This window comes from Toxotes jaculatrix, chromosome 9, assembly GCF_017976425.1.
Source record: "Toxotes jaculatrix isolate fToxJac2 chromosome 9, fToxJac2.pri, whole genome shotgun sequence".
Classification (NCBI taxonomy): Eukaryota; Metazoa; Chordata; class Actinopteri; family Toxotidae; genus Toxotes; species Toxotes jaculatrix.
The window spans coordinates 17,891,794-17,915,436 of record NC_054402.1 but is presented as its reverse complement, the minus strand read 5'-3'; the positions used below and the strand labels follow the sequence as shown (position 1 = coordinate 17,915,436).

General features: G+C 40.9%; 2 protein-coding genes across 6 annotated transcripts; one reads left to right on the top strand and one right to left on the bottom strand.

Moving 5' to 3' along the window:
• Positions 1 to 643: 643 nt before the first annotated feature.
• On the top strand, positions 644 to 9,678 carry rps6kb1b (ribosomal protein S6 kinase b, polypeptide 1b). Of its 2 annotated transcripts, XM_041045884.1 has the most exons (15): positions 644 to 806; positions 2,291 to 2,334; positions 2,444 to 2,564; positions 2,771 to 2,839; positions 4,878 to 5,025; positions 5,124 to 5,181; positions 5,476 to 5,576; positions 5,860 to 5,950; positions 6,116 to 6,206; positions 6,331 to 6,438; positions 6,556 to 6,618; positions 6,795 to 6,872; positions 7,209 to 7,316; positions 7,620 to 7,732; positions 7,942 to 9,676. In XM_041045884.1, exons 1-15 carry the CDS (start codon positions 738 to 740, stop codon positions 8,195 to 8,197), a joined length of 1,518 nt encoding a protein of 505 aa, XP_040901818.1. In that variant the 5' UTR covers positions 644 to 737; the 3' UTR covers positions 8,198 to 9,676. The 2 variants fall into 2 exon arrangements, with proteins under 2 accessions (XP_040901818.1, XP_040901820.1); XM_041045886.1 differs by lacking the exons at positions 644 to 806; positions 2,291 to 2,334 and having other exon boundaries at positions 2,546 to 2,564; positions 4,864 to 5,025; positions 7,942 to 9,678.
• Positions 9,679 to 10,804: 1,126 nt separating this feature from the next.
• On the bottom strand, positions 10,805 to 15,481 carry slc33a1 (solute carrier family 33 member 1). Of its 4 annotated transcripts, XM_041045880.1 has the most exons (10): positions 15,266 to 15,389; positions 14,956 to 15,008; positions 14,353 to 14,807; positions 14,110 to 14,263; positions 13,809 to 14,004; positions 13,483 to 13,682; positions 13,159 to 13,343; positions 12,947 to 13,064; positions 12,322 to 12,537; positions 10,805 to 12,229 (listed from the first exon to the last, which is right to left on the bottom strand). In XM_041045880.1, exons 3-10 carry the CDS (start codon positions 14,763 to 14,765, stop codon positions 12,062 to 12,064), a joined length of 1,650 nt encoding a protein of 549 aa, XP_040901814.1. In that variant the 5' UTR covers positions 14,766 to 14,807; positions 14,956 to 15,008; positions 15,266 to 15,389; the 3' UTR covers positions 10,805 to 12,061. The 4 variants fall into 4 exon arrangements, with proteins under 4 accessions (XP_040901814.1, XP_040901815.1, XP_040901816.1 ...); XM_041045881.1 differs by lacking the exons at positions 14,956 to 15,008; positions 15,266 to 15,389 and adding an exon at positions 15,399 to 15,481; XM_041045882.1 differs by lacking the exon at positions 14,956 to 15,008 and having other exon boundaries at positions 15,266 to 15,395.
• Between the last annotated feature and the right edge of the window lie 8,162 nt (positions 15,482 to 23,643).

Genomic DNA, 23,643 nt, shown 5'->3' with positions numbered 1-23,643 from the left:
ATATTATTATAACTGTGTTATTATACTGTTATCCATCATCAGTTTATACTGTATCTCCCACCTGTGGGTGCCCATAGGAAATCTGTTGATAAATACAGTAATAAACACTTAAATGCAGCTTGCAACTACATCATACTCTGTTATAGACTATTAAATGTTTATATACTGTTGCTAAATGCTACATAGGGGGACTTAAAGTGTTACCCTTATGGTCATTACTATAATTATTATGACTATTATTGCAGAACAAGTACAGGTATTAGTATTAATTTTGGTGTGTGTGTGTGTGTGTGTGTGTGTGTGTGTGTGTGTGTGTGTGTGTGTGTGTGTGTGTGTGTGTGTGTGTGTGTTATTAGGGTGTTTGTGATTTCAAACAACATACCAGCTAATTGTTTCCTTTGCAGTCTTGACAAGAGCTTGTTAGATTTTCAGAATTAATTTGATTTTGATTTGATTTCACTGCATTGTTGGATTTCTGTGTCTAAACTTTGCAATGAATAACAATGGAGGTTTATTTACTATTGCCTTATCTTTGTTGAGCACACTGTGTGTGAGCTGTCACTGCTCATGACAAAATAAAAGCACCTCCAGCTCACCGGTCCCCTTTCTGTTCAGCCTCGCAGTGCGCATGCTCAGTGTAGTAGCCGGTTATGGCGGCGGTGTGTGTTTGTCCATGAGGTGGGGGACGCTTGCTATTCCTGCGGTCTGTGACAGAGCGATACGAGCGAAGCGCTGCCATGGCTGGAGTGTTTGACATTGATTTGGACCAGCCGGAGGAAAATGTCTCCGACGACGAGAACGAGGAGGTACTTTAATGGGAGATGTTGAGCGTAACTGCGGGAGTTGTGAGAGCAGAAACTCTTGTCTGCACAGCAGCTAGCTGTTAGCCCGGTAGCCTGCCAGCTACCGCAGGCCTGCTCTGCAGCCGGAGCTCCCAGGCCTTTTCCAACAGGGTTAGCACGGGCTGATAGTCTGACAGCGATAGAGACAGAGCTGTCACTTTTTGTGCTTTTATTTATACATTAATTTTTTTTCCAGCAGCCTTATCTAGTGATGAAACGCTTGCCCCTTGTTGACGCTGTCACGTTTAGAAAACATCGCTGTCATGCTGTGTGAGTTGTGCAAGCAAAGCCTTACTTGGCCAAAGGTGCTGCAGTGATAAATGTGGCTCGGTGTGCAACAGTTTATTTTGGCAAGACCCTGACCGAGTGGGACCGTGTGCACTGAAAGCTGGTGCTTGTGCGTTTCTGAGCCTGGAAAGCAGCAACACAACCGCACCGCTGCAGAACCACACTCTGCACTGAACTTAAGATGACAGCTATTTAAATCAGGCGCAGTTACTGCTTTATGCACGTGTCAGATTCAAGGTATATCATTACAGTATATCACCTGCTGTTATATGAGTGGTACAGTGATTGAGTAGGAGATACAAACAGTACGATGTAATTGTCTACACACACACACACACGTGCTTGTGTTTGATTAAGATAAACAACTTGTGGCCTTTTGCTGAATATCTTGCAACATGTTGATGTTGGTGCTCTTGTAGCAGGGATTGGGTTTTTGGGAGCTGTTGCATTACAGCAGCTCTTGTTTGTCAGTATCACATCCCAGCTTCTGTGTGAATGTGAAGCCAAACACCATCTTTGTAAACAGGCGGATGTCCTAGCTAAACTTACTGTACAGCAGGACATAGTACAAGTTGGGCTGCAAAGAACACTTATTTTCACAATCAGTTATTAATTTCTTCATTAGTTGATTAGTTGTAGGGTCTGTGAGACTACAGAAAATAGAGAAGAAAATGCCCATCACTGGTTTGTGCTTCCAAGTTGTTTTTTTTAGGGTTTTTTTTTTTTCAAATGTCTTGTTTTGTCCAATGAATAACCCAAAACCCCAAAACATTCAGTTCACGATGATATAAAACTAAGAAGAGCAGCAAAGTGGAAAAGCTGGAACAAGAAAATAGATAGAATTTTTGCCTGAAAAATGACTCAAATGATTAATCGATTATCAAAACAGTTGCTGATTAGTTTTCTGTTGATCAACAGTCCATTGTTGCATCTCTAAATTTGAAGCAATTCACTTGTATAGTATGTCATATAAATGCTGTACTGTCATAGTGGTTATAGAGATATAAAATGTTTAAACACAAGAAAGAAAAAGAAATACAGACATGTCATCATGATGTTAAAATTTAAAGCTCCTACAAACTGAATAAAAAAATGAAAGAATTGAAAAACACACCCACTTAACAGCTCGGGATTATTTTGTTTTCTCCTTCTCCTTCCAGGCTCAAATCAATGATATCATGGATCAGTGCAGTGGATTTGAGTTGTAAGTATTCAGATTGTCTGTCTGTGCTTTGTGTCCATGTATGATCCCATGATGCAGTTAGTGGGAAAACAAAGTGTGAGCAACGTGCACTGATTGTGTATCTCTGCAGCAACATGGATGACTGTGAGAAGATTGAGATATCAGAGGACAACGTCAATCAGGGGACAGAGAACATCAGACCGGAGTGCTTTGAGCTGCTGCGGGTCCTGGGGAAAGGCGGTTACGGAAAGGTACTTGTGGTACCCAAGAAGCAGCAAGCCTTCAGAAAGTACACTGGACATCATGCACACACTCCTGCACACACACACACACTTTGCATTATTTTGCTTCTGTATTGTAAGGTACTGAGTTGAGAACTGAGTTTTGACTATGTATATTTCTTCCAGCTTTTGATTTTATTACTCTAAACATGCAAATCACTTCCCTCTCTGTGCAGGTTTTTCAAGTTCGAAAAGTTGTCGGCGCTGCATCGGGCAAAATATTTGCCATGAAAGTTTTAAAAAAGGTACTTTTTTTTTCCCTCGTCAATGCCAAAACACAATCTACTCAAATGACTGAAGTTACATCAATCAGAATGATGTACAGCTGCTCTCAGTTTGTATCCTGTGAACGTAATTGCACGCTTGTTATTACAAATAAACATTATGGTGCTTCTGTCTGCACATATCGGCTGCCCTTGAAGCCAGTGGTGGGGTAAGATTTCACTGCTAGTTGGTAGATTGCCATCTGTGCTGCTCTGCTGCAGCCTTGGCACTTAAAACGCTCTGCCTCAGCCCATTAGATACCGCTTGATATTCACACTGCTTCTGCTTGATTGGCTGAAATGACCCCAGTGACACGTTGAGGCCCTGCCAGATTTCAAGCAGTCGTTTCAATCGATAAGCGTCAAAGTGGCAAGTATTTATGTGCAACACGGCTTTGATAAAGTTCTGTAGTGTTAGGATAGAGGCTGGGGCCCGTATCTATGAAGCATCTTAGAGAAGGACATCTGTCCTGACTTGCCCAAAATTTTCATAGTAGCATATATATAAGCTTTGGTGAGACAGCACTTTATCATGTTTCCTCTGCAGAGCTGTCCTAACCTGCCAGGAGTTCCTAGCAGGTGGATGGTGATTGGACAAATGTGCAAAATACGTCCCTGAAGCTGTAGAAATGCAGAGTGTATCCGGGGTTTGATTTAAAATAACAAGCTTTTCCAGAGATTAAATTGGAGTAAAACTGCTTTCTATTAAGATTTTTGTCCATCTACAGAAAATGGGCTCAGTGTAGAAGAAAGTTTTAATGTTGTTGCAGTTTATACTTAATTAAAAACAGATACAGCTACAACATCAGCGATGTAGGACTTAACAGCTATGGTTACCTCGAAATGTAATTATATTGTAATGTAAAGTTTTGTGTAATTTGTATGTTTTGATAAAAATATATTCGTAATCTTTCTCTGAGTGCAATTATCTAATAATACAAGTGACATAACACTGTGATCTGTAAAGTAATCTTCACATTAATCCTAATTCAGACTGTTAGTTATTTGATGTGTTGACTTAACCACTGAGAAAAACTACAAGAAGTTCTTTTTATGGTTCTGAGTGTCATAAATAAGGCATGTCATGTGCTCTTAAATGAGAACTTTGGTTCCTTGCTGTGTGCAGTCAGGTTCATAAATAATGGCCATAATAAATCCTCATCTGAGATGCTTCGTTAACACGGGCCCAGAAAATACAACAGAAGTAAAGGCCAATAGCATCATAGAGAAGTTACAGGCTTTGCAGTAGTGTGTGGCAATTAGTTTGAATTTTCTTTTGTTTGTTAGTAGTCCAGTAGAGGGAGCGCACACTCAGTTTGGGGCTGATAAATCATTCAATGTATAAATCTTAATCAGCCTGAACAAAAAGTGATGTCAAGACTTCTCAGCCTTCAAATCAAAGGGAGTCGTCACAGCCTCAGTCTGCCTGTCGGAGCTCCATCTGTTGTCATCATCAAAGCTGAGACAGCATTGATGCTGACAGGCAGCTCTTTAGCAGTCTGACAGAAGTGGTTAGCAAACATAAACAGAAGCAGGAGAGAAGAGGAAAGGAAGAGTGTTTGTGGAGAGCTGGGGGAACAGAAGTGCACACATAAAACCACAATGGTGCCCAGCCTCTTTATATCCTCATTATACTCCATAGAATTGCAATCCAAGCGTTGTAATGCTTTATTGTTGTATTTCTTTAAGTGAGCACTAAGAAAGGACAGTCACTGTTAGAACATGGATTAAAAAAATGATTTAAAAGTAGCATCCGCCTTGTTAAACTACATTTGTTCATTAAACTAAATTAATTGCTCAGCTCAGCCCCTGCCTCCCAGATGTTTAGCAGAATACTTTCATCATCTATTTGTCATGAAGGACACACAGGCAAGCAGCTTTCAAGGCAGTGACCCACAGCCTGTTGACAGGAAATGTTGTTTGGAACATTTCACATCTGCCTTGATTAAAACACACCCAGTGTTTCACCACCTCCCCTCCTGACTAATGGTGATATATTTCTTTGGGCTGGGGGCACCAGGCGATGATTGTACGCAACGCCAAGGACACGGCCCACACCAAGGCAGAGAGGAACATCCTGGAGGAGGTGAAGCATCCCTTCATTGTCGACCTCATCTACGCCTTCCAGACAGGAGGAAAGCTGTACCTCATCCTGGAGTACCTGAGCGGTCAGTATAAAGCCACGCACATCTGGTGCAAACACACACGCTCTGCGGGAATATTAATGCATGCGGGGAGTGACGTAAACTTGTGTTCACCTGTGCAGGAGGAGAACTTTTCATGCAGCTGGAGAGGGAGGGCATCTTCATGGAAGACACAGCCTGGTGAGCTTTGTTTATGTTCATATTGTTATGTAGCTTGAACCAAATGTAACACATCTGTAATGCAGTTTAATTTCTTGGCAGACTGTCAGCTTTGTCTGTCATGATAGGGCTATGAAACTGTACATTAGGGCACCTCAAACATAGTTAAACCACACTGTAAATCAGTGTATGGGGCATTCAAATACAGGTCGCCATAAAAACAAAACATATGCTTCCTGCTTTCTTACCAGTCAAGACTCACACCACAAACATAATGTGTAATAATGTCACGTGCATGTCTGTGTTTCTCTGTAGTTTTTACCTGGCAGAGATCTCCATGGCTCTGGGCCACCTGCACCAGAAGGGCATCATCTACAGAGACTTAAAGCCTGAGAACATCATGCTTAACAGCCAAGGTGTGTGTGTGTGTGTGTGTGTGTGTGTGTGTGTGTGTGTGTGTGTGTGTGTGTGTGTGTGTGTGTGTGTGTGTGTGTGTGTGTGTGTGTGTGTGTGTGTGTCTTCAGTGTCTTTGTTTTCGGTCTTAAAATATTACAGACAATATTTGCCGTAGTCGTAGAAACAGCATAAGTGGCGATTTAAACCCTTTACATTTGAGCTTATTGTGATTTTTCATACAGATGTGTGTATCCACCACAGCTGTGAGCAACTGTGTCTGATTGTGTGATGTTTTCCTTCCAGGTCACGTCAAGTTGACAGACTTTGGGCTGTGTAAAGAGTCCATTCACGATGGCACGGTCACGCACACTTTCTGTGGTACCATCGAATACATGTAAGATGAGCTCTTTCATTTTCTTCCTCACTCCTTCAATCACACTGCCAGCATCTCTCTGATACACTTACACTTCCTTACTCCTCTTCCTCCTTTCGTGCTCATTAAGAACTTACTATTTAACTTGAGTGCATTAGTGAGAAATGTGCACTCTCATTGTTGCAGGGCTCCAGAGATCTTGATGAGAAGCGGACACAACCGAGCCGTGGACTGGTGGAGTCTGGGCGCTCTGATGTACGACATGCTCACAGGAGCGGTCAGTTTAAAAAGTCACAGCATAAAAATGCTTCCTGCTTCACTCTCCTTAATGCGCTGTTGTAAAATAGGAATCATAATTTGAAGTATTTGAGGAACCCTGTTCTCTCTTGAACCCGCTGTAGCCACCGTTCACCGGCGAAAACCGAAAAAAGACCATTGACAAGATCCTGAAGTGCAAGCTCTGCCTCCCGCCCTACCTCACGCAAGAAGCCAGAGATCTCCTGAAACGGGTATCTGCTGTTTGTCTGGGGTTTTTTTTGCAGCTCATATTGCTCCAGGTGTAAAAGAGTAAAAATAAAAGTGGAGTTGTAGTGCGTTATTTTGACTTTGGTCTGCTGGTTGCACAGTTGTTGAAGAGAAATGCCTCCTCGCGGCTGGGAGCAGGAACAGGGGACGCCACAGAGGTGCAGGTGAGAGCACACGACACAGCACGGTCTGTACGTAGTGAATCAGCACACAGGCTCCCGTCGATAAACACGAGAACTATACTGGGCTGTGAAATTAAGCAGGGGGAAAAAAATCCAAATTCATCTGTGTCTGCGTTTATGACATATGAGATTATATATATTTATGACTCTTTCTGTAGGCTCATCCCTTCTTTCGACACATCAACTGGGAGGATTTGCTGGCTCGGAAAGTGGAACCTCCCTTTAAACCTTTCCTGGTGAGTAACAGAGAAGCAGACATGGTTTTGAAATGGATACTCGTATTTGTAGTTTTTTTAGGTGGGAAATTTGATCATGTTAAATGCTGAAATTGGATCTTTGTCAGGTCACAAACGATGCCACCTGAGTGGTTTAGGTTCAAGTCTTCCTTGTGAGATGAAGATAGGGTTTAATTCTGGTTTCCTGCCTAGATCAAACCAACTGAAGTTTCAGTAACTGAACCCAGGTCTTCTTCAGTTTCAGACCTGCTCCTGTTTATAATCTTGCTGGCTGACACATCTGCTCATGTTGCTGCACCTCCTCACCTGTGTTTGCCTTCTCGTCTGTCTTTGCAGCAATCAGCCGAAGACGTGAGTCAGTTTGACTCGAAGTTCACCAGTCAGACGCCTGTTGACAGCCCCGACGACTCAACCCTCAGTGAGAGTGCCAATCAGGCCTTTCTGGTAACTGCTACAGCTACAGTTTCTCTGGTTTTTGTCTCTGAGATATGAAAAAGCCTTTTCTCTTCGTCACTAAACACACCGAGCTCAGGTCTTTTATGAACACATTTAAAATCCGAAGCACCTTTTACGTGCAATAAGCAGCTTGTACTGAAACAGCTTTTTCTTTATGAAAAATACTTAGATCTGGATCACACTGCTGCTTCTGACTCATGAATAGTTTTTAAGCTAGCTCTGCAGCCTGCCCCTAAAATGTGGCCACGCATCAACTGTACCTGTGTTCACCTCTGCTGTCTTCAAATGTAGGGTTTCACGTATGTTGCTCCATCAGTCCTGGAAAACATCAAAGAAAAGTTCTCATACGAGCCAAAAATCCGCTCACCCCGACGGATCATGGGCAGCCCAAGAACACCTCTCAGGTATGTTAACCCACCTTCTGTCTGTGCTGTCTGTGCATGTCTGTGTTCAGAACTCATGTTATGACTGATGAGTTTGATTGGTATAACTGGTGCAGTATGACCTCAGTGGGTCTTGGTTGAGGTTTAAGACCTGGCATCATTGTTTGGTATAAAGTCTGATATAAATTTTGAATATATTTTCCCCACCTCCTGCTCCTGTTTCCTTTCAGCCCAGTCAAATACTCAGGGGGGGACTGCTGGCCCCGGAGCCCCCTCCTCACTGGTGGAGGACCCAGCGTCCTCCAGTCTCCTCAGGACCAGGCCATGGAAGTGTCCACCCCAGAGCAAATGGACATCACAACCAGCTCCGAGGCCTCGGCCCCTCTTCCCATCCGTCAGCCTGCCGGGGTCAACCTGGCTCAAATGAAGCAGCAAGCCTATCCCGTCGTGGCCAAGCGGCCCGAACATCTACGTATGAACCTATGACCCACCGCGCCTCTTTAGGAGAGTTTATTTCTTGACTCTTTTTTTTTTTTCTTGATATTTTTTAAGAAACAAAGCAAAAAGATATGGATGCTAGAGACAATGAAAATCAAAAATTGCACATCCGCACACTACATATACTGACACAAGCTGGAGTTTGTGCGTGGGTGCTTCAGTTAAGAGCTACCAACAACATCACCATCTCACTACTTTCTCCCCTGACACCTCTGGTCCTCAGGACCCATGTCTTCTGATACCCCCCCTCTCTCCCACCTCTCCCTTTCTGAACTACACTACTAGGACTGGAAATCTTTTCAGGAGCTACACAGCCTTTGTGTGATCGGGAAATCAAAGGCGATGATGTATCACAGAGTAAGAAAGCGATTAAAGTCAAAATGCAGCCAGTCTACTGTACAAGATGACGTCCAAAGTGCTTTGTGCTGTTTGAATGAATGCCAGAGAGGAAACTGCTTCCACTGGGAGATTTTGACAGTATTTCTTCTTAGACAAAAATGCTTCCTGGCTGTGAATTAAAATGATATGAATTAGGAATCGTCATTGTGAGTAGCGGACAAGCAGAGGTTCTGGTACTGATGAACATAGCTTTACGTCTTATGATGTTTTACAGAGTGGATGCATTAACTGTGCTATACATCAGTGACGAATCAGAGAGCCTAAATTAAAGAAGGAAAAAAAAAACACTGACTTTTTACATTCTTTGAGCATTGGTGTTGTGGATGACTTGTGGAATGTCTTATTTGATGTGGGATCCATACTTCAATTATCTCTTCAGGCAAACTTCACTGTGGGATGCATCACTGGATTTAATTGACGCATCACCAGACATAAATTGGCTCGATGAATTGTTAGCGTGACTCACTTTCCCATCACCACCCAAAAGGACAAACTGATCTTGGTGCTGCTTTGTGTGACATCACTCCCCAACCACCCACCCACCCACCACCTCTGGCTGCACGGGACAGTGTGGGTCGGGAGCAGTGACTGGACGCCAGACGCCATCCGACCCCTGGAGCGAATTCACCGTGGGAGACTGTGGCACCAGTTGATCTGGACACTGGCTGCAGTCGTGGGGTTCAGTGATCCAAAAACTCGGGGGGCAACATTTACAGCCTCTTGCATCAGCATTCACTTGTTTAGGAGGGAAATTCCTGAGAAACAAGGAAAATTATAATAAAATGCAAAAAACATTACAGAGTGCATTGTGTCTTTTGTGTGTGCAGATAAAAATCTGTATTTCACAGATTAAGGAAAAACAACCAGAGACCTCAGGTGTGCTTTTTTTTAATTACATATAAGATTTGTTTCAAATCTCATCAATATTGCATCCTATGAATGTCAAAGAAGAACATTATATGAGCAATGCTGCCGCTACTGTATTTAAATTTCTCACAGTACAGACACCCTGTTTTGTCATTTTCCTCTGTATGATTGGGGATTTGGACTCATTGTAAACACAAATTGTGCAAAAAAAAAAAAAAAAAAAACAGATTTACATAAACAAAGTTCAATTAAATGGTTATGAGGTAACATTGTGAAATAAATTAAAACCTAAATTTTCTGTGGCTGAAATAACAGCAGATCACCACCACCTAAAAGCAAATTTAGCAGACTAATATGAAGCCCCAATCTACAAATATTATCAAAACTAATGCACATGTAGCAAAAATGAACAGTCGCAGTTTACCTACTGTAAGATTTGTCAAAAAATAGAAGAAGGAAGGTTCCTAGGATGAAGTTTTGTCACATTACAGTGACAGGCTGGCACAAATGAACGTGAAAGGCCCAACAAACATCACAGCAAAATAATGTTTACAAAACTGACATTATGTGAGTTTAATGAGTGTAAAAAAAATATATATATATATATGTAGACAGACTGTGCACTTCAACATTAACATTTGACAGAGTGGTTTGAAGTTTCAACGCTGGCCTTTGAGAAAATACTGTAACACTGAGCTTCAGGTACAAAATCCTAAGCAGAGCATTTGCTTGTTACATTTCTCACCAGGCTGCTGGTCTGGGATCTGAACTGTTTTGTGGGCAAGAAATTCTTTGTTTTGTTTTTGTTTTTTTTACAGGCCAAAACAATCTGTAAACCTGACATTATGTCCAGTCTAGAACAAGACTCCTCAGAGAAACGTATTACCTGCCAAACAGATATGGAACTTATTATTGCTCAAACTCAGTAATGCTCTCTGACAGATGGGATCTGCCAAGGTGATCCTTGATGTACATTATATAGGTTTTATGGATGTTAAAATATTTAAATTAGGACCCCTGTAATCAATTCTTGATTTAGGAATTAGTATACAGGATACTGGCCTTTCACATACAGTGTCTCAATAATAAATGCATCTATAAAAGAAAAAAAAAACTCTGGAAAAGAGTAAAATCATACCAGAAGTAGTTCTGGATATTTTCTTCTTGCAACTTAAAAATGCATTTACCAACCTGGGCAGATAGATAACCAAGATGTCTTACCAGTTACACACTGCCCTGGCCAATATTACTATTAAAGATTTGAATGGGGCCTTTAATGGGCAAGAAGAATCAGATATAAGGAAAGTTTGGATAAATAAAAGATTGATCCAACAAAAAAACCAACCTTTTAATTTCCGTTCATTTGACCACTGGTGATACTGGTTGTATAATATGCATAAATCACTGTGCAAATTAAATTCTTCATAAGGAATGTGTATTCAGCTTCCGACTCTGGAGTATGTAAATAAAAAGAGAGAAATAACTGAAGTAATGACACTACTAAGTACAGTACATTACAACAACTGTAATATTCCCTGCCTTGATTATTTAACAACAGCTCGAATGTTGGTTGGCTTTGACTTGTTGTTGCTGGATGTCTTCAAAGTCAAGAGACATTGATAAGCTAAACAAGGCACAGAGAACTTTGGAGGAAAAAAAATCAAGAACATTTAAACAATCATGAAACAGTTGGTTCAGATCTGAGTCAAAAAGCTATTAAACTTATTCTTCACTCTGGGTTTAACTTACGGTACTTGGATTACCAGATGGGTTGAGTTTTACAACAGCTCAGTTAGTTTATCACTTTTATATTCGTCTTATAATATATCTAAGTATTTTTGTTACTTTGGGTTAAATACCAAAGTGAGGTTGCAGGTGTAGGTGGATGTAAAGGTCCCAGCAGGAAGAGTGTGGAGACTTAATGGGAATCTTCAAAAAAAAAACAGTTCAAAGGAGCACATCTCTGTTTTCCCGTTTTTTTCCCTTTAGTATCCTTTACAACCACTGGGTTTACTAAAATCATTTCACAAGCTTTCTAAAACATTGGAAGGCTGAATTTTCAAAAAGTTATTTCTGCTGTTGTTTGTCTTTGGATGATTAAAAGTAGCAAATCCAACGGGCTGGTGATCCATTCAAGTTCAAATGAAAAACAAAAGCACTCTTTGACCCAGCTCTGATTTGGTTAGGCTATTTCAAGCAGCAGAATATGGTTTAAGAGGGGGAAAAAAAACAAGTTTAACTTTTATATAAATGTTCTTAACCAGACTGAACGGTTGTTTCAGTTTTCAGGAGGACACAGTTACAGATACAGGTAGTATGAGTAGTGAAAGAAAGGTTTTTACCTTCACAGAACACAAGAGCAGTTCATTACTTCAGATTTACGTATGTCAAGGTGACAGAGGTGGCAATGTGTGAGAGTGGGTGTTTCTTTTGTGAACGTAGCAGCTCGAGCTGGACCAGGGGAAATAAACCAGACGGGTGAGGATGGAATTACAGCGTGTCCAGCATTTAGCTGTTTTTGGAGTAGAGTATGCAGAGGTACAGTTCACCAAGAAGAGTCCGTGGTACCGATGATAGTGCGTGTCATCACTGGTTAACTCTGCACCGCCACGCAGCGGGGCTCTGTTCCTGCAGCCGCTTCATTTTCTTCCCCAACCAAACCCACCAGGCTAAACCAATCACAACGCACACCACTGACTCCACGTAGTAGCCGTCCAATGTCGTCACACAAGCGCCGCCTTCAGAAACGCACAGCTGGAGATGAGGAGAGGGACAAAACAGGAACAGTCAGTTCATGCTTTCGAGATGAGAACAAACACACAGTCTCATTCCACCCTCTCACTTACCCCCGCCTCTTCTGGAGACCCACAGCTCTGCCCGACAGCCCCCCGGCACTCCTTAGAGGTCAGTGGATCCACCATCCACAGAGCCACAGTGGAGGGCCAGTTTCCTCCAAGGTTCGTGACGGTGTTCAGCAGGGTCATGTAGGTCCCGCCGATGAGTGGGTCGCTCACTTTGGCATGGAAGGCCATGCAGGCCACGTACATACTGTACAGCGCCACCTGGGGTGAAAACAAGGGAAACTTTTGTTAAAGCTGGACAATTCTCAATGCAACAGTAGCATCCTGAGGCCTTATTCTTATCAACTGAAAATTGAGTTGGATGATTTATTGATCCCAATTAATCCAAGATCCAGAAAAGGGATAAGCTGTATATCCAACATCTCTGCGTTTTTTTTCATTTCCTACTGAAATAAGAAGTAACAGAGTTGTAACAGATATCACAACCAAATCTCCCTCCTTCAATTATGTCCCTATTATTTTATGTATTTCTCTGGTGCACAGTGACATCTGGAGGCAGAGATGGGGTTAGAAATCCTGTATATACTCTGTGTCACAATGTCAAGGATTGGAATATAGAAATAAAAGACAAATGGAGGCCTATACAGGTAATGAGAGAGAAATAACAAACCTGATGCACTGCATAGCTAAGCAGCACTATGGCATAGTAGTAAACAGGGAACCCTCCGTCATGTTTTACAGTGGAGGTCCACCACACCAGCAGAGCATACTCCAGTCCTATAAGCAACCTGAAGTCACAGAACAGCAATGCTCTGTTAGCTTTCAGGTTACTGAATATGTGTATGTAGGTTTATGTGTCTGTGTGTGTGTATATGTTACAACCTAAAAGGAAAGGCCTTGTAGAAGACATCCAGAGGTCGAGGCCCTGCCGTGTATTTACTGATGACTACTGGTAGAAGAATCTGCAGAGGCACCATGGGCACCGCCAACAATGCCAGCTGCTCCTTGGGAACTCCAGCCTCCACCAGCTTCAGCCCTGTCACTGCATCTGCTGCAGAGAAACCCATCTGAACACACACACACACACACACAGAAGACATATGAGAAATCCTTAACTCGCAGAGGACATTCATGTTAATCAGCAAACAGGTGGGGACAACACCTTCCAAAGGCAAACCAAATATTTGTCGAGAAATGGCTACGCACTTTAGCAGTGAGAAGCAGGACACAAAAGGTGAAGACTGTGGGCATCTTGATAATAGAGAGCAGCAACTTGTAGGTTTCCATGACACCTTGTGTCTCCTCCTGGACTCTCCTCTTTCCTTTGCTGTACTCGTTTTCCCTTTTAAAAATGGCTACCAGCGTCGTGGAACCCAGGAACACCATCCCCCAAAAAAACAAGAATTCTGCAGCAGAGCGACAGAGAGCATTAGAAAATACATTTAATTCTACTGGTCACCCAAATTACTGTTATCTCCACAGAAAATTATTATTTATCTTTTCAATCTAGCAGGTCAGGGATAGAAAAATACCTGACAAGGTAACAATGCCTGTATCCTTGGGCTCTAGTCTGAGGTATTTGTTGCAGAAGTCAGCAGATTCCAGAGCCAGAAAGAGCACATTCCCCAGGAAGTAGCCAGCTGTCTGGCCTACAGAGTTGCATGTAGATGCATAACCCACATTTTCTCTGGATAACATGGTCAGGGCCCAGCCATCCACAGCTATATCCTTGAACACAGAGAAGATAGAACAATTGGAGGATGGGACAGAAACTATGAACTCACATGTTTTCTTTTTCTGACTGTGTTTATGTCAGTGTTTATGATTGCCTACCTGTGTGGCTGCTAGGAAGGCGAGAATAAAGAAGACTACAGTAAGTGTTGTCACGTTTGGTCCCCCCTCACTCTGCAGCAGTGAATTGACAGTTACAGACAGGTAGAGCATGAAGAGGCCCAGCAGGTACTGTGTGGGCACCAGCCATGACTTTCTGAAGAAAGAGGGGGAAGGTGGGAGCAGTTGTAGAAATTATCAAGGAAAAGATCCGCAGTGTAGATAAACGTATGTGTTTTTCCTTACCTTCTACCAAACCTGCTGTAGTAGAGAGCATCCACCAGTGGTGCCCAGAGAAGCTTGAGACTAAACGGCCAGAATACAAAGCTGAAGAAGGCTTGGTCTTTGTAGCTGACGCTCTTGCTCTGTAAAATCAGAGGGATGCTGCCAGCCAGTCCCAGAGGAATCCCTTGCAGCACATAGAGAAACAGAAGGAGCGACACATTGCCCAACTCGCCACGGATCCCCGGCCGGACTCTTCGTCTCCCATCCTCAGAATCTGACCCTCTGATAAGGCTCTCTGTCTCCTCTTCTATGTCTGGCTCAGAGGCACTTGTCTCCCTCCTAGCTACATCCCTCATGTTTTCATTTGGGAGGTTGGCACCTGCCGGCTTCCTCTGCCGCCCGTTCTTGTGTGTGATAATATCTGAGGGCTCCATGTTGGAGCAGTGGGCATCAAACCTGCTGGGCCCTCAGCAACTCTGAAAGAAAAGATGAGAGAACTACTAAAACAGCTAAACATCCTGGATGTCTAACAGGATGAGCAGGAAAAAACATTCAGTGAGCTTGATCAAACTGTTAGTAAAGTGAGAGACAACAACAGGGAGAAAAGCGCATACGGGTAGACACCTGTGCAATAGTTGAAAAAATGATGGTTGCATCCACACTCCCTGCTTGGCTCGCTGATACCAGAGTCAGATAGAAAACAATTAAGTCCAATTGCGGAGCAGATAAATCAATGAATGTGGTAACTTCATTTAACGGCTGTCACCTTCAAACGACCAGGTCCGACGTTATATTAAAATAAAGGACAGCATATACACTTAGATTAAAAAATACATCACTTTATATTACATTAGGGCAAACGTAAAGACGTACAAATGACACGCACGACAAGAGAAAGTAAAATGAAAGCACACAAGCTGTAACTCATGCATACCTGGTGAGGAAGACAACATGTCAAATCAACAAACACAACACATACAGCTGGACTACAGAGCAGCTCAACCGGTAATCAGATGTATTCTACGTTTATTCAAACGCAAGGGTAAGAAGCACGAGAAAATGACTACCGTTGGACTTAAAACAGGTTACATCGGTGTACATCAACACAGGAGCCAGGAAGTGCGGCGTGTGCAACGTCCAAATGTGTCCGGCGCCTACAGCTGACGTGTCAAAACGCAAGTGAAAGGTGTTCCGCTTCATGTACCGTGAGTCATGGGATGGAAAAAATAATTTATTAGTGACTGTTAAACAAGAGGAAATAGACCCAAACAAACCGCCAGCTGTGGAAGAGGAGTTTTTTTTTTTTGTTTTTTTTTTTTACTTTAGTAGCAATATTACGGTTAAAACACTCGTGTCTGATAAACCATACTTTATTGTGATAAACACGACCTCAACTGTCCGTCCAAAAGCAGAGTCCACATTAAGTAATGAATGTTTCGACATGTCAAATACATGTCAAAATATGAAGATATAATATAATATAATATAATATTATATATATTTGTAACGAAAAAGAGAGAGGAAAATAATGAATAAATAAAAAAAATAAAAATCATTTCATGGATCATTTTTGACCCCACTGCCCAGAGTGAGTTTATCCAGCCATGATCTCCCTTGATCTTCTTTGCAGGACTAAACTTAAACTTACCAGGAACATTACAGCCTCAGGTATTCTGTTTTTTAGTCAAGGTTATAGTCATTGCACATGGTAAAGCCTCTAATGTGCCTCTGCATGACCTGCTATGGTTGCTGTAAATTCACACAGAGTAATGGAAAAAAAGTATCCTCCACAATCTATTGTTACAGAAGCTCATCATTTTATTCCTTGTTGAACAAAGTGAAATCTATTGTTACAAACACTACTAATCCACTTTATGCTTTGCTCCACAAGATTAGATATAAGAAAAAATTGGTAATAATAATTCCAATATTCGTAATTGAGTAACTGTAATTCTTATGAATTATTTATATTGTGCTAATGGATTATTTATGCTCCTGTCTTTATTTATTTACATCTTGCATATGTAATGATCATTTGCTGAAAAGCACATAAGAAATATTAATAAAATTTAAAAAAAAAATTCAAAAAAAGAAGAAGAAACATTTAGACAAATTCTTGAGCACAATATTAATTTATTTTATTGAATTAAATTTAACTTTGAAAATAACAGGAATATTACAACAGCAAACAGGCTAATGGGTTTATTCATGTGTGAAGCACAGACGTAGTCACTTGTAAATGAGAATGTTATAGATATGGACAGACCCAGCAAAAGCACTGGTTCAGCTATTCCATGTTCTAACATGTAGTCTCTCTACTCTTCCATCTGTTGACACTTTCCTACGAGCAGCCAGTAGGAACGTCGTTAATATGCTGAGCATCCCCCACATCCATGTGATGCTGAATCAGGCTAGTGTGTGATGGTGTATCTGAGAAGAGTGACAAGAGAGAATTAAAGAGCTTCACTGGATCCTTCAGCTGAGTATCTGACAGATAATCTGACTGACCGTCTACGAGGTTTAGATGCTCAGAATAGTTGAGTCTCCTTGTTTAGGTGAAGATAAGACTCCAACAAGCTGAACAGGTTCAACTGTCTGTGGAAACTTCAGAGAAAAAGTGAGCACAGTGATGGATGAAAACAGCAGAACTGAATATTGCCACTAGACTCTCGTGAAGCTCTTTACCTCCAAGCAAAAACCAAGCACAGTACAGTCACAAAGCTTCATTTACCACATGAGCTACAAATTTCTGCTTATATGTTTTAATGAGTTTGTCTGTGTTGAACTATGTAATAGAAGGAAAAGGCTTTAGGAGGGTCTGGCCCTCCCTAACCCTAACCCTGTGACAGTGTTCCATCCAAACATGCTTCCTGTTGTTCATTTGCCAATCTAGTTCAACCACCTACAAAATAAGAGTCTAAAGCTTCTGGTAATTTCTTTCTACTCGTCACTGAACATACTGAAATAGAACCAAATAAAAAATAAATTCTTGTTAATAATTATTTTGTATTTTTCACTAAAACTGTCATGTATACAAAAGTGAAAAGATATTTGAATGGAATAGTGTCTCCAGACCCTCTTAAAGCTCTTTCCTTTTTTTTTTTAACTTTTTTTTTTGATAAACTCACCACAAAAGAGAAAAATAAAACAACATGGACAAAGCTTATAAAAGTACGTCAGTGAGAAACCTGAAGTTACTTTCCTTTTCAAAATACTTATTACAAGCACTTACAAACACTACTAACAGTCCATCACAGCTATACTATTACTATTTACAGTACCACAGTCTGTAAATAGTAATAGTATAGTATAGTACTGTTGTACAGCTGCTTAAACAGCTGCTTCTGTTCACACTACAATAGTTAGTACTGCTACTATTAGTGGTATTACTGCCACTAATTAATATATAGAAGGAAAGGTCTGTAAGAGGGTCTGGCCCTCCCTAACCCTAACCCTGTGACAGTGTTCCATCCAAATACATGTCTCCTATTGTTCATTCTGCAACGTTTCTATCCAATTCTTCATAATTCAATATATTTAGACATAACCAAATCATTCTGATATTACTCAGAAACATTTTGAGACTATATGTTTAGACAAAGATTTTCACATCTTCTGAAGACAGTGATGTGTGCACTACAGCAAAAAGAAAGGATTTAAATGGAACAATGTCTCCAGACCCTCTTACAGCTCTTTCCTTTTTTTTTTTAACATATTCTTTTTGATAAATTCACCACAAAAGAGAAAAATACAAACACTACTAATCAGTCTATTAGTCCATCACAGTTACTAATACTATTTACAGTACCACAGACTGCTGATGAAAGGCCTTTGATTAAGGTCTTTTAAGATTCAGATGATTTTTTTGGATTGCTAATTGTTTTAGCTTTTTTTATTATTGTTCATTTAACTGTTTAACAAGCTATTAAACACCTAATTTCTTTCTTCGAACTGTTTTACTGTTGTACTGAAACAGCTGCTTCTGTTCACACTACAATACTGTTAGTACTGCTTCTATTAGTGGTATTACTGCCACTAATTAATATATAGAAGGAAAGGTCTGTAAGAGGGTCTGGCCCTCCCTAACCCTAACCCTGTGACAGTGTTCCATCCAAATACATGTCTCCTATTGTTCATTCTGCAACGTTTCTATCCAATTCTTCATAATTCAATATATTTAGACATAACCAAATCATTCTGATATTACTCAGAAACATTTTGAGACTATATGTTTAGACAAAAATTTTCACATCTTCTGAAGACAGTGATGTGTGCACTACAGCAAAAAGAAAGGATTTAAATGGAACAATGTCTCCAGACCCTCTTACAGCTCTTTCCTTCTTCTACACAATCATTATCACAAGTTCACCACAAAAAGAGATAAAAACAGTGTTGTTACTTAGACAACTACCAAAGTATTATTAAAGTTGCTACAAATAAAGCTCCTACTGCTCCTACTGATGAATTCATTAATCGGGTTGTATTGTACCATGTTCACCTCTGCTGAGCACTTTATAATAGGTCTTTAGGAGGGTCTACCCCACCCTAACCCAAACCCTCTGACAATATTCCATCCAAACATATTCTTCCCAATCTTCATACTGAAATGTTAATTGCAATATTCAAACATGTTGCATTGTTTATTCGTCTGTCAGCTGTCAGGACAGTAAGGAATAATAACTTTAAAACTGTGCACTCCTGACCTCTAGTGGCTGGAGTTAGTGTGACATGGTCTCACATAACACACCTTCTAATGCATGTTTTAACTTATTCATCATTTAATAAATGTTATAATTTTAAACACTAAAGGAAAATGGGAAATTTAGCAAACAAATCTTATCAATCAATCTTAATATAAACTAAAAACAAGGTCATAAAAAACCATCAAAAAAAGAAGAACATGTTGGGATGGAATTTTGTCTGTAGACCCTCCTAAAGCCTTTTACCTATAAGTTACGCCAATTTGGTCTCAATAGACAGAATTATTAAATTTAGAAATGTTTTAAATGGTTTAAATCTTAGCTAAATACTTTGGTATGTTCTGAATTAACTAAAACTCTTAGATAAACTTAAAAAGTTTATCTGAGAGTTAAAACTTATCTTACACACTAAAGAGAGCAGAAACTTATCTAGACACTAAAAAGAGTAAAAACTTTTTTTAAATACTAAAAAGAGTTCAAACTTACTACGACTACCTATTTACTAACATGCAATTTTTTTCTTTTTTTTTTTTTTTAGGAAAGTGTAGAATAAAAAAAGAGTTAAAACTTATCTAAATATTAAAGGGAGTAAAAACTTATCTACGTTTGTGTGTGTGTGTGTGTGTGCGTGTGTGTGTGTGTGTGGTACTCTCTGGCCGGATAGTTGCTGGAGGCTCACATCTCCGGGCTGTATGGACAGGCACCTAACCAGGACATCAGAAAGTCCTCAACTGCATCAAAGGCAGAGGCATGGAGACCACCAGGCTGCAGGACGACTCTGGGCTGGATCATTTTACAGAGACAGAGTGGAGGAGAAGGAAGGTCAGACTGGATCAGCTACACCCTTTAGACTGCTGCCAAACCAACACTTGTCTATACAGTTAGAGCACTGACCTCCTGCTGGACAGCGTCCGGTATGGCCCGTGGAGCAGAGGTGGAGGGCTGGGGGCTGGGGCTCCGGCCCAACAGGACAGCAGGAGTCTCACGGCGTCTTCTCGCCGGAGGCTCCCAGAGGGGCTCTGGAGCTGGCCTCCTCCTGCGTGCAGCAGTCTGTTAGAGAGATGGACAAAGCCAGAAAGTCAAGGACCGGGTCAAACTACTTCACTTAAAGTCCTCTCAGACTGCTGCTGTAACATCAGTGGATTCAACACGAAGCTCTGAGAAAAAAGAACAGAGGAGCTGTTACACGCAGCAGATGCCACATATTTAAAGAGTGTGGACGCTGTTTAGAACGACAAATACTGACTCGCTTGATCGCGAGATGAGACAGAGTGAGGTTTACCACCACAAACAAACAGTAACCTGCTACAGCCCACTCCACAAAGCCCCCACTCACAGCAACAACGAAGGAAATCACACAAGTAGCACACAACTCCAGTCCACACTTCCACCATCCTCAGCTCTCATCAACATACAACCACTCCCACTGGTCTCTGAACAGCAGCAACACATCGAACTTACTGATCACTTAGCGTAACGCATCGACCGAGGCCCAACACACGCTCAGCACAACTGTTAAGCGTCATCCGGGCAGCGCATGAAGACCTGCAGCAGGACAAACAGTCAGTGGGATGGCTGTCTGCAGTACAACCAGAGAAACTGAAGACAGGTGTTACTGCTGCTCCCAGCAGAGGGACAGAGGCCCACATCAGGACTTTACAGGCAAAACTCAGCAACCTGGGGATATGATGTGACTGGCAGCCATGGCAACACCGGACAAGACCAAGTTAAACTGACAGGATGTCAATCTCCTGTGGGCAGGTGTCTGATATCTCTGACCTACACATCAGAGAAGCCTCATCCAGAGGGATGGCGGTGGGAGGCATTGCCTGACTGGAACTTTTTACTAATATCTCCACTGACTCCCTTCAAACTAAATGCAAATACACTGTTTCATGTATAGTAACAAAGATGTTTTTTTCCACTAATCCCTCACAGTTCACCTTCAGTAGGGAACACTAAATTAAACTAAATTTAATATTAAAAATCATATTTCAAATTATAACAAGCCCATCACAAATCTAACAGGATACACATTTTTGCCCAGACAGTAAAAGAAAGGAGCCTTACCCTGCTGGTGCCGGTGCTCCTGGGGGACCAGTAGCTGTGGTCGCGGAGGTGAGAAGGTAGATCACACATCTGGAAGCATTAACACAGAGTTTAGGATGGGGCTCTGCTTAACTCAACACAACAACTATGTTTGACTAAGAAGTTTAAACAAGTTAACACTGAATCTGTTTGCTTTAAAAGCAGCAGGGTTACTTCTGTCTTAACATTTCAGTCCAACCAAAGACTTTAATGTTTTATTAAACATGTTACTGCACAAAATGGACGCTGTATTAAAGTCAGTCTCTGAGACTCTAGAACGTTCGACGCCTCACTAAATTCAGTCGAGGCGTCGAGAAAAACGGCTTGAAAAAATAATTTAAATCATATTTAACGCATTTTATTCTCACTTTTTCTATGATAAAAAAATGCCCCTAGGTTGCACTGAAATGGTTGAGTGGTTTTTTTCAAGCTAGCTTGCTTACTTTTGCAGAAATTGTCGAACGACGTCTTTCTCCAACAAGTGTCGAAGTGAAATGATGCTTGAAGAACGAGTCTTTTGAATTTAGAGGCTCTCCATAGCGACCACCTGCATACGTCAGCGCCAAGGCCAAGAGCCTGATCCTACCTGGACTCATTAAAGTAATAAAGGGGACGTGTGAAAGTCCCAATATAAATAGCATGAAAACTTAGTGAAGCAAGTTTCCAAAGCTCTTAACATGTGCTTTACCATTAAATATGTTTCAAACAGTCTTGTTACCTTGCTCTGACTGACAGGCATCATGTTGGACCTGTGTCACTTGTGTGATGAACAAACGTCATGTAAACTGTCTTTTACGTGACTGTTAGCAGATGTTACCTCAGTAAAAGTCCGTAGCATTGTCAGTAAAATGTTATTTAACTATAAAAGTAAAAGTAGGCAATGTGTAGGCATCATTTATATATTTTATTCAGCTGCATAGAACTATTTTCACTCATTTTATATAGGCCTACTGCAAGGTGTTTTGTGTAAGTGCTAATACTTTGTCTGTAGTTTATTTATTTTTATCTATATTAATTTACTCGTAAAATACAAATCAAAAATCCTCATAACTCAAATGTCCTCACAACAACAGTAATCTGTTAAAAATGTCGTCTTCTTGTGAGCATACACACATGCACACACACTATTACTGGTAACGATCCTTTGCGACACTACTAATGCAGGCTCAAAGGTCGGAAATATCACACCAATAATTACATCAGTTCCACAAAACACCCAGTTAATCACCACAATTAAAGCACAAATCAGCCAAGTCACGACCTTATGAGAGACACTGGATTCTTTCATTGGCTATCTTAAATTCACATCACATGAATTAAAACAAAGAAGGAGCATTTACAAGTCTTCTTGGCTGAAAATAGCCGTTGAACACAATAGAAATCACTCACCTATACAGATATGATATGCATCAGTGTTGGAAAGAAAGAGCTACAGGTCAGTGTGGTAGAAATACATGTTTTTCTGTATGGCCCAGTCATTATTTCATCTGCCAGCATTGTTGACTAATCATTAGTAAATGTAGAGTCAAGGGAGCTTTTTTTAGACCCATGCTGATAACTGACTTTTATGTGAATAAATCCTAAATAATCAGCTTATGTTTTTATTGTCCTTGTTTCAGATCAGTGTGGCACTAAAGAGTGACTTCCAGGTGTTGGCTTTTAACTCTGAGGATACAAAAATTAGGTTTACAAAAAAAGATGAGAGAGAACTACTGAAACAGCAAAACAGTGTGTTAACTGCAAGTCTCAGAAACTAATGTAATTATTTTTAACTACAAATTAAGGTTTACAAAAAAACAGACAAACAAAAAACAAAACAGAGAAATCAAAATAAAGAAGGAATTAATGGATCTATAATTTCTTTGACAACCCCCACCAGTCTTGGAACAGAAACATTGCTGAAACCTTCTCAAGCAAAAGATCTTTCACTAAGGGCCACCAATTGCTCCACATTTGATTCAGAGGTAATGAATGACGGCACGCTCTGCCTTGTGGTTGCTATGAGTGCATGTGAAGCTGCTTATCCTCACAGATGGCATGTGACAAGACAGAAGCATATTTGGGTGGATCAGCATGTGACAGCAGGAGCGCTGTGAAGCTGTAGTTGTAGCCATGTGAAAGGTACGGTCTGTGTAAGTGGCAATAGTCAATGGTACAGTGAAATGTCCCAATATAGAATTTAATAATACACCTCATTTTCACCTCAGTATATTGCTGATGTCTATGTTTTTGCTCTTCTACCACAGACAAAAAGCTGTGTTCAAATCATTCCACCAACTATTCATGTTTAGACTTTGCCAGTTTGTTTTACTCATTTTCAAGTCCAGATTACAACTAGGAAACTTGCAGCTCTGCACATTTGGGAGCCTGGTATCTTTGAATTTTTGCCATTGTTTGTTTTATTTTGATATTTTCAGGGTCTACAAATACTCAGGGACCCAAAAGGCCCGATATTTATCACATGTCAGTCGTGGTAATTTGATTAATTGAAAATTTGTTTAGGGGAAGCATGGTGGTGCAGCAG